General features: G+C 29.2%; 1 protein-coding gene across 1 annotated transcript; it reads left to right on the top strand.

The window, feature by feature from the left end:
• Positions 1-4,391: 4,391 nt before the first annotated feature.
• Positions 4,392-5,866, top strand: LOC120072715 (uncharacterized). The gene is made up of 2 exons (XM_039025179.2): positions 4,392-4,613; positions 4,887-5,866. Exon 2 carries the CDS (start codon positions 4,926-4,928, stop codon positions 5,610-5,612), a length of 687 nt encoding a protein of 228 aa, XP_038881107.2. The 5' UTR covers positions 4,392-4,613; positions 4,887-4,925; the 3' UTR covers positions 5,613-5,866.
• The last annotated feature ends 3,756 nt before the right edge of the window (positions 5,867-9,622 follow it).

Here is a 9,622-nt window from a genome sequence, read left to right as displayed (position 1 = left end):
AGGTGTTTTGGTGGAGCATCTTCCTTTTTCCTACGAGTGTCCCTCATAAGGTTGATCGACTGTTACAGAGTTATTTATGGAGGGGCAGTGCGGAGAGGCAAGGTGGTGCAAGGGTTGTCTGGGATGAGGTGTGCTTGCCGAAGGGTAGGGGGGAGGGGGGTGGATTGGGTGTTAAACATGTGGCTTCGTGGAATCAGGCTGCTATTACGAAGCAGCTTTGGCTTCTTATGGTCAAGTCTGGCTCAATATGGGTGGCATGGATGGAGGCGTATGTTTTGCGTGGGCAGTCATTATGGGCGGTTCGGTGTGAGGCTGGGAGGTCTTGGTGCCTGAGGGTTATCTTGCGGTATAGAGATAGATTCAAGCATCTGGTTTGTTTGATGGTGGTCAATGGGAGATCCTGTTTTGTGTGGTGGGATCCTTGGTTGCCAGGGGGTGGGATTATGGAAGTGTATGGGTCTAGAGTGGTGTGTGACGCAGAGAGTAATCCTAAGGCGCGACTGTCGGAGTTTATGGATGGTGAGGGAGGTTGGAGGTGGTCGTCGTGGGAGTTGCTCGAGATATGGGGTTTGATTAAATCTCTTTCAACTCGAGAATGGATTGAATGAAAATCTTTAGCCCCTATCATTCAGAAAAAGTTAGAATTTAGTATGGATGATTTCAGAATTTAGAATTTAATCTTTTTTACTTTTATAAACTTTATAAATAATTTTTATAATTTGATAAAATCTTCGTAAAAAGTATGGAACGAGGATGAAAATATTAACTCATATTTGTCAACACATCAATTTTCTTTTGTTTTTATTGGGTTAAAAATAATTAATTAATTAATTGAATATAAAGAAAATAATGCAACAAATGGTGGCCGGCGTTTCGGATATATTCACATGCAAAAGATTAGACGGTCAAAAAACTAGTTAGATTCTGTGACATCTTTAAATTCAAAATACTTTTGATTAAATATAATTTCTTCTAGTTTAACACACATTTAATTATAAAATTAAACTTCTTAGTAAATAGTAGGCCAAAAGGAAATTATACTGTACCTTATTCGTATAAATTTTTTGTAAGTATCAATTTCTAAGAAGCATTTCTTAATTATATATATTTGTATAGTATCAGGGTTTCTTTTATTTCAATTGAGTGTCAGTTGAATTATGTCTACCTACATTTAAAGCCTCGTTTTTTTCTTTATTTCTTAGTTTATCTTTAAAATATGTCGCACCAATTTTTATAATATAATACCGCTTGTAAAGCTTAGAATGCTAAATATAAATTTCAAGATTTAAGACCTATTTGATAGACAACTCAAATTCTATTTTATATTTTCAGATTCATTGACTTGAACGAATATGTATTTAGTTGGTTATCTGGATTCTATTTTCATAAATTGGTTTCGAATTCTGCGATTCAAACAATACAAATACGATCCAAACACAACAAATTTTGAAAACAACTTTTTTAATGTTTTCAGTGTATTTTGTTAAATTAGAATATGTAACATATTATATATTACTATATGATATTACAAAATAATAATTATACAAAAATTTAAAAATCAAACACGTTTGTAATTAATTAGTGATGGTTTATATTCAACCTAGTATTTAGTGAATAACTAAATATATTTTAAACACATTTTGAAATTTTGTTTAAATTGAAATTTATTTTCTGAATCTGTAACGAAGTTGAAAACATGAAATATAATTCTGTTTTTTTAATTAACTGTTTTCAAAATTCTGTTTTTAGATTAATTATCAAATGTGTCTTAACTTATCGTCTGTTACATGTGGTATATATACTCAACTCACGATTGCTAGTGCTTCTACATAGAGATGTCTACGGGGTGGGATGGGGACGCTTGCCCCCTATTCCATTCCCTATCCCCGTAAATTTTCCCCGTGGGAAAAAAATTTCCGCCATCATTTTTTTATAACAATTTTTTTATTTCAATTAAATATATATTTTTAACAATTCCTTAAACACATCCAATACAACTTTCATTTAAATAAAATATTATCAATTTTGGTAATAAAAACAATGGTACACATTCAATTTAAAAAGATATAATTAAAATGTTAAATTCTCATAATTTTTATAAATTAAAATTCAACAATTAGAACATCATATCTTAAATATTACAACATCTAAGGAACTAAAATAATAAAATCTTAATCTTAAATAATTAAAATCTTCATAATTATCCTAACAAAGTCTACAAAATATATATGTATGTATGTATGTATTATAAGTTTATAATTTATATACAAAAGTTGGGGAGGGGCGGGACATGGGTCGGGGTCGGGGAATATATTCCCGGCCCCAACCCCAGCCCCAAATTGCAAACGGGAAAAAAAAAAATTCACTCCCTTCCTCATTCCCCATGCATTTGGGGATTCCCCATCCCGTTCAGAATGGGTCACTGCGAAACTTTGACCCATAGATTTTTTTGGACATCTCTACTTCGAGACAAGGTTCATTAACAAAATTATTGGTCTATATAAGCTGTGTGAAATGCCAACAAGCAAAGGTGTTCAATTAACTTGAAATAGGCCATGATAACTCGATTGATTGATATATTTAGAAATGCAAATTAAATAATGAAATCGAACTATTCAAATAGGTTGTTCGATTGGAGATATATTTATCAATCATTTGAATTTCTAAGGTGTAAAATATAAAATAAAATACAAATGAAACAACAATGGTTTAACTTTTTGACCTTTTTTTAAAAATCGAAACCAATAGTCAAAAGTAATTTTTTTTTTCTTTTTTTCTTTTTTTTTTTTTTTTTGGTTCTCCATTGATTCAATTATTTTTTTTTAAAAAAAAAGATTTGAGTATTGATATTTTATTTTCCTTAATCTGATAGTTTAGTTGGTGATATATATTTTTTCTCCAAAGGTCAATGCATGCAAATTAAGTTAGCTAGCTTATACGCGTGACACTCATTTTATTAAATATTGAAAAATCAGGTCTATTACTTGGATAAGCCTATAATACTTTCTTCTTGTATTTATAGTTAAATAATTATATAATAAAACAATTTTCATCGTCGTATTCCAATAATAGCTCAACAAATAAGTCTATATATTTAGAATAAAAAAAAATTTTAAAAAAAATGTATTATGATGATTAAACTAGTCCCTAAACTTTTGAAAAACAATAATTTTGATCCGGCTAATTATGTTATTTATCCATCTTAAGTTTACTTTGTCCAATTTTTACTTTCTAATTTATTCAACTTGAAATCATGCTTGGATTAACATATGGGTATATATACACATATTTGAAGCTACACCATTATTAAATAGTTATTTTTACAAGTTCAGACTAATACATACACTTTTAAATTTACCACAATAAAATAAGTTAAAAAGTTTAACTCCAAAATACGATTTAAATCATAAATAAACAAAATCCTATTTGATTATCATTTATTTTTTCTTCTTTTTTTAAAAAAAATTAAATTTATGAACACCATTTTCAATCAAAATTTGAAAATTATATATATATATATATATATATATATATATATATATATATGTGTGTGTGAAATTTAACTAAAAAAATTTAGATATTAATATAAAAGATACGAAAAAGAACCTAATTAAAAAATCATGAGAAAACAAAGATAATTTTTTTAAAAAAATTATTAAGCGAGACCTAAATAAACATACTTAGGAGAAATGACGAAGAGATATTAAAAGATTAAATAAACGTTTAGTCTTTAAACCTTCATAAAATTAACGATTTATTCATCAAATTTTAGTTTGTCACGATCTAGTCTCTGTGTTTTCAATTTTGTATGTATTTAGTTCCTAAATTTTACTATGTAATAATTTAGTAATTGTACTTTAAGCTTTGTAATGATTTAATACCTATTGTAGAATTTTTTTTTTTTTTTTTTTTTTTTAAAGTCAATTCTTATGGTAGAAATTAGTATTAAGATTTAATAAAATTTATTGCATAAATAAACAAATAAATTAATAAGAAACTGATATTTTTATAAAATAGAAAGTCTATATCACAAAATAATAAAAATGGGCATCAAAATTAATTTTTATTTTTTTTTTTACATTTGAGATTAAATGGTTATAAATTCGGCAATATAAAGACTAATTATTATAAAATTGGAAATATATAAATTAAATTGTTACATATGGAAATTGAGGAACTAAATTGTTAAAAAATAATTTTGAACCTAAAATAAATATGTACCGTCGGATTGGGGGATCTCGAAACGCAGCGTTTGGTCGTAAGTCATAAGAGAGAAGAAAATATGGTAATGGTGGAGTACAAGTGGTCCATACTCCACAGGACGACCTAACTTACACGTTGTTTTCCGTCGACTAAGAAATTAAATAATAATTTTAAAAACAAATTGAAAAATATATATTATTAAAAATAAAATAAAGGAAAATAGAGGAAAGCCCTTGAATCCTTCATTTCTCCATTCTTCTTCTTCCTCCCGTTCTACTCTCTTCTACGGCTTTCCTTAATTTGTAGCTCCTGAATTTCACAGATTCCGTCTTCCACCAACCCACAACCATTCTCTTCCTCCCTCCGAAGGCTTCTCCTTTTCACAGTTTCTGATATCCTTCCTCTCACAGGTCCGTTCACTCTCTTTCTCTCTATTTGCGTTTCATTTCACTTGTTTTTTCTTCAAATTGTTCTATTCTTGGTATCAATTGGGTTGTGATTCCGAAATTGGGGGCTTCTTCTCGTCTGCCCTTTTGCTGGGTCTTGTTCCCGATCCCCTGATTGACTCTTTCGGCTTTATTTACTTGCAATCGTGTTAGGTTTTTGCTTCGATTGTTGATCTGATACGATGGTGTGATGTTGTTGAATCTTATTCTGATTCTGTTTCGTTTTGTGATTTCTAGTGATTATAGCTGCTGATAATTAGAGGGGTTTAATTAGAAATGGCGAATGAGTTTGGTGAATCAACAAGTGTGCCACATCAAAACTCATCTTGGTCTACTAATAGTGACACTACCAACAATGATACTGGTGATTTTGAATGCAATATTTGCTTTGAGTTAGCTCAAGACCCAATTATCACTCTTTGTGGTCATCTCTTTTGCTGGCCTTGTTTATATAGATGGCTACATCATCACTCACAATGTCAAGAATGTCCTGTTTGTAAGGCTCTTGTTCAAGAGGAGAAGTTGGTTCCCCTTTATGGTAGGGGTAAAATACCATCCGATCCAAGATTAAATAGATATCCTGGTATTGATATTCCAAGTCGTCCTGCTGGTCAAAGACCTCAAACAGCACCACCCCCTGTTCCCAATGACTTTCCAAATTATGGATTTGGATTCACTGGTGGCTTCATGCCAATGGCAACTGCAAGGATTGGTAACTTCACTTTAGCTACTGCTTTTGGTGGTCTGATCCCTTCTTTGTTCAACATCCAGTTTCATGGATTTCCTGATGCTACTGTCTATGGAACTACTTCTGGTTACCCTTATGCATTCAACACCTTCCATGGGGGTCATGGTCACCATTTTCCGCAACCGTCGACTCGAGGTCAGCATGCTGATAACGTACTGAAAAACCTCCTTTTACTTATTGGTGTGTTTGTAATTCTTGCTTTGCTCTGGTGGTGAAGATAATCTTTCATTTCAATGGAAATAGCCACAAGTGTAGAGATTTCATTTTTAGTACTTATGAGGTAGGTTAGTTGATGCTGTGATCATATATATGTATGCTTGATAATACTTACTGTGAGGTTCCTATCAATTCATGTTATTGATGTCCCAAAGGACTTCTGGTTGTTGCTTTCTTTTGCACAGACCAGTTCACAATCCTGCTTCTGGAAACTTCTTTACCCCAACAGTAATAAAGTGAAATTATTTTGCTATTTTGTTCAAGTTAAGTTCATTTGGCAGCCTGCTGGTATTAATAAACATGGCTGTTCCTTTTATTGGATTGTAGTTGGGTGAATCTACTTTTAATGTACTGTTAAGTTTACTAGACGACTTGATGGTTTTCTGCCATGTTGAAAGTTCAGACTGCTGTTCAGTTCTGTAGTCTTTCTTGATTGCTTTGTTCCTGATCATCTTTTCTTTTGTTAGGTTTGATTTTTGTTGTGATATGCTGGCTTTTAGTTCTGAACTGAGCTTGGTTTGCTGTGCTAGAATTACGATTGATTTTGCATTTGAAATTGAATCAGTTCAAATCGGAAATTGGAATTTGAAATGAGAGAAATCAATCGAACGTAGTTACTATTGGTTCTTAGCAAACAGAGATAATGTATTGGAGATTGGTCTGGCTCCTATACATTGATGAGATATTAATTAACAAAATCTTGGGGTCTAAGTAGGTCTGACCGAGGCGATTATAATTTTAGTTCATTTCCTCTCAATTGCTAAGGTTTCATTTGGTAATCATTTTGTTTTTTATTTAAAGTTTGTTTTTGGAATTTGGTTAAGAATTCAACCATTGTATTTAAGAAATATTTAAATCATAGTAAGAAATGTGGATAAAATAGGTTTAATTTTTAAAAATACAAATACAAATACAAATGGTTATCAAACGGAATTTAAACTTTCAATTTTATTTTCAATTTGTCTTTAAACTAACAAATGTTTAAAAGGTCCTTAAACTTTCAATTTTGTGGTCAATAGATTTGTGAATTTTAAATTGTGTCTAATGTAGTTCACGGACATACTAGGCACAAAATCAAAAGATTAGGATCTCGTTTGACATAATATTCAATTTTATGTCCATTAGATCTTGATGGTATAAGAAACTTATTTAAGACAAAGTTAATAATTAGGGAGATCTATGGGATATTTTTAAAGGTTAGAAACTTATTAGATACCAAATTAGAAATTTAGAAACTTATAAACAAATTTCTTTTGTGGTTGAGGTATTAAAAAAATAATGTGATAGTTCAAAGATTGGATTTTTTAGGTTATATTTGGTAATCATTTGATTTTTTATTTTTGTTTTTAAAAATCAAACTTATATCATCCACATTTCTTACAATGATTTACATCTTTTTTAAGTATAATGGTCGAATTCTTAGCCAAATTTAAAAAACAAAAACTTTTTTCAAAATTTAGCTTGGTTTTTAAACAATTGGTGAAAAACGGATAACAAAAGAAGAAATTTAGTGGTGAAAGTAGTATCCGTAAGCTTAATTTTAAAAAACAAAAGGATTATCAGACAGGATACTAATTATTATTATCATTTTTTAAAATCAAGAATGATAATATCTCAACCCCTCGGTACAAGAAAAATAATTAGGAACTATGAATTTTCTTAACCAACCCATTCTGTTCGGTAAGAGCTAAGTTCATTTTTGGCTTTAACGATGGAAAACACAACCATTTATATTTCAATTTGTAGGTTTCCAGTATAATACTTACCGAATTAATCGACTTTATTGTTGTTGTTGGGTTTTTTTTTAATTTTATTTTATTTTTTGTCCTGCACCTTCATAACTTGAAAAAAAAATACATTGGGAAATCTATTATCAAGTCACACGTAATGCCTAATTCAATACATTTATTATTGATGTCAACTACGAGAATGGGGAGAAATAATATAGCAACTTTTCAATATGTTAAACAATTATAGTCTCCTATTCCATTGATATATATATATATATGTTCTGAAAGGCCTATCGAAAATTACTTCAGATAATGGCCTTTTATATTGGTCAATAACTTCAAGTAGTGAATATTTAAACAAATAATTTCAATCACAATTATTTAAATTACTTATTTCATTTTAATTAAAATTTAATTTTAGTTCTAATTTTTCAAATGTGATGGCTTGTTTCACTAGTATTCTTGAAGTAGAATAATTCTATATTCTATTTTAGTTACTTCCGTGTACATATTAGACTGAGAAATGTTCTCTGGGCCGTGGGCTCATTTATGGGCTTTTCTGTCAAATTTCCAGGCGGTCTTGTACCTTTTTATCAATGGTAAATTTTAAAGTTTTCCAAATGGTAATAATGTTTTAAAATTATAAAAATAGTAAAACAAATATATATAACAGAAAATATTAATTAGTAAATGACAAAACTACCCTAAAATAACAAAATTAAGTAAAAATGAGAATGCAAATATACAATGCTTCAAAAATAACTTGAATACCATAAATAAACATTCTACAACCACAAATACACTGTATCTAAATATTTCATAAGCAAAAATTAAAAATAACTCAATTTAGTACTTAATGCTTTTGTAGAACACGTGTGTATGAGGGAAGATGACGACCAGGCAGTGGGGTGATTAGAAATTTATGAATGCTACAATGATGGACTTCCTCCAAGGTAAAAAAAAAAAAAAGTTGATCGTACCAGTAAAGTTGTTGTTGGCAAGTGAATATTTGAAGGAATTGCATGTTCAGGACGGTGCGACTCTTGAAAATATGTTTATGCTTGACATCAACCAGTTGTAGGAAGTTTCATCGTCTTCATTCCATGTGACTATTTTGCTCATAGGATCTTGAAAGCCAACTTTAAACACTATCAATCCCAAAATGTCATTGTTGAAAACGATGTTCAAAGTAGGAAACATGTGTGCAAGTGAAAAATGTCACCAACCTGGCAAGAGTGGTTGTCAAAAGCTAGCCAAGACGATGAAATTCAAGAAAGGGTTGATGGAATTAAGGAAAGGGTTGCTGAATCATCAATCATAGACCTGAGATTAAGAAGGAGAAAAAGAGATTTTTGGAGGCAGTTAAGTGAAGAAGATGAGATTTAGGGTCTTTTGTTATCTCATTTTAATAATAGTAATAATGATGATGATGATGATGATAAATTATATATATATATATATACACATACATGGTTCAAACATGTCTAATTTATATGTTTCTTTTTAAGTACGAGTCATTTTTCCGTGTTTCTTATGAAAATTGAAACATCAAAATATAAAAAACAAAATCAAATTAATTTAATAATATTATGTATAAAATAATGCAAACATATTTAGATACAATTGAATTTGTAATAAACATTTAAACAAATCGAAAGTTAGTTGGATGAAATCAAATTTGATAATAGAAAAACCATGAAGTTTTTGTTTATTGTGATTAATTCGATTTAGATAAAACCTAATTTGATAATAAAATATAAATTCAAATATAATTCGAAGAGAAAAAATCAGGAAGGGAGTTCGTTTATTTACAATTACACTATATTCATAATTTCATTTTCATTTAAGGTTCAATAATTACCCTATATTTATAACTCCATCAACCACAAAATCTACACAAGAAGTCTAAGTTGATGGATAAATTGCAAAATTGTAAAAGTTTGTAAAAAAAAAGGGATAAATTGATGGAATAATAATATAATAAGATGATAATAAATAAAAGGTGATTAAAAAAATACAAAAAATGATAAATTTTAAATGAAATATACCATTTGTTAAATGATGATATGTATAAAATATTAAGTAAAGTCCTAATTAGGATAAAAAAAAATTAATCCGAATTTAAAATAATAAAAAGATGAATAAAATAATGTAAAATTAGTTATCAAAATTTAATTTGAATATTAAAAATAAAATAAAATTCCAAAAGAATGTGAAAATTATAAAATGATTCTCATTTTCAGTTTTGAAATTGATTAATTTGGTTATTAATCAAGCAC

Source organism: Benincasa hispida, chromosome 3 (assembly GCF_027475165.1).
Source record: "Benincasa hispida cultivar pf3 chromosome 3, pf3_genome.v1.1, whole genome shotgun sequence".
NCBI lineage: Eukaryota > Viridiplantae > Streptophyta > Magnoliopsida > Cucurbitales > Cucurbitaceae > Benincasa > Benincasa hispida.
Note: the sequence above shows the minus strand (reverse complement) of the source record. Positions and strands in the feature narration are given on the sequence as shown.

Coding starts and splice junctions, on each gene's coding strand:
- LOC120072715 (XM_039025179.2), top strand. CDS start 4,926: ATGGCGAATGAGTTTGGTGAATCAACAAGTGTGCCACATCAAAACTCA.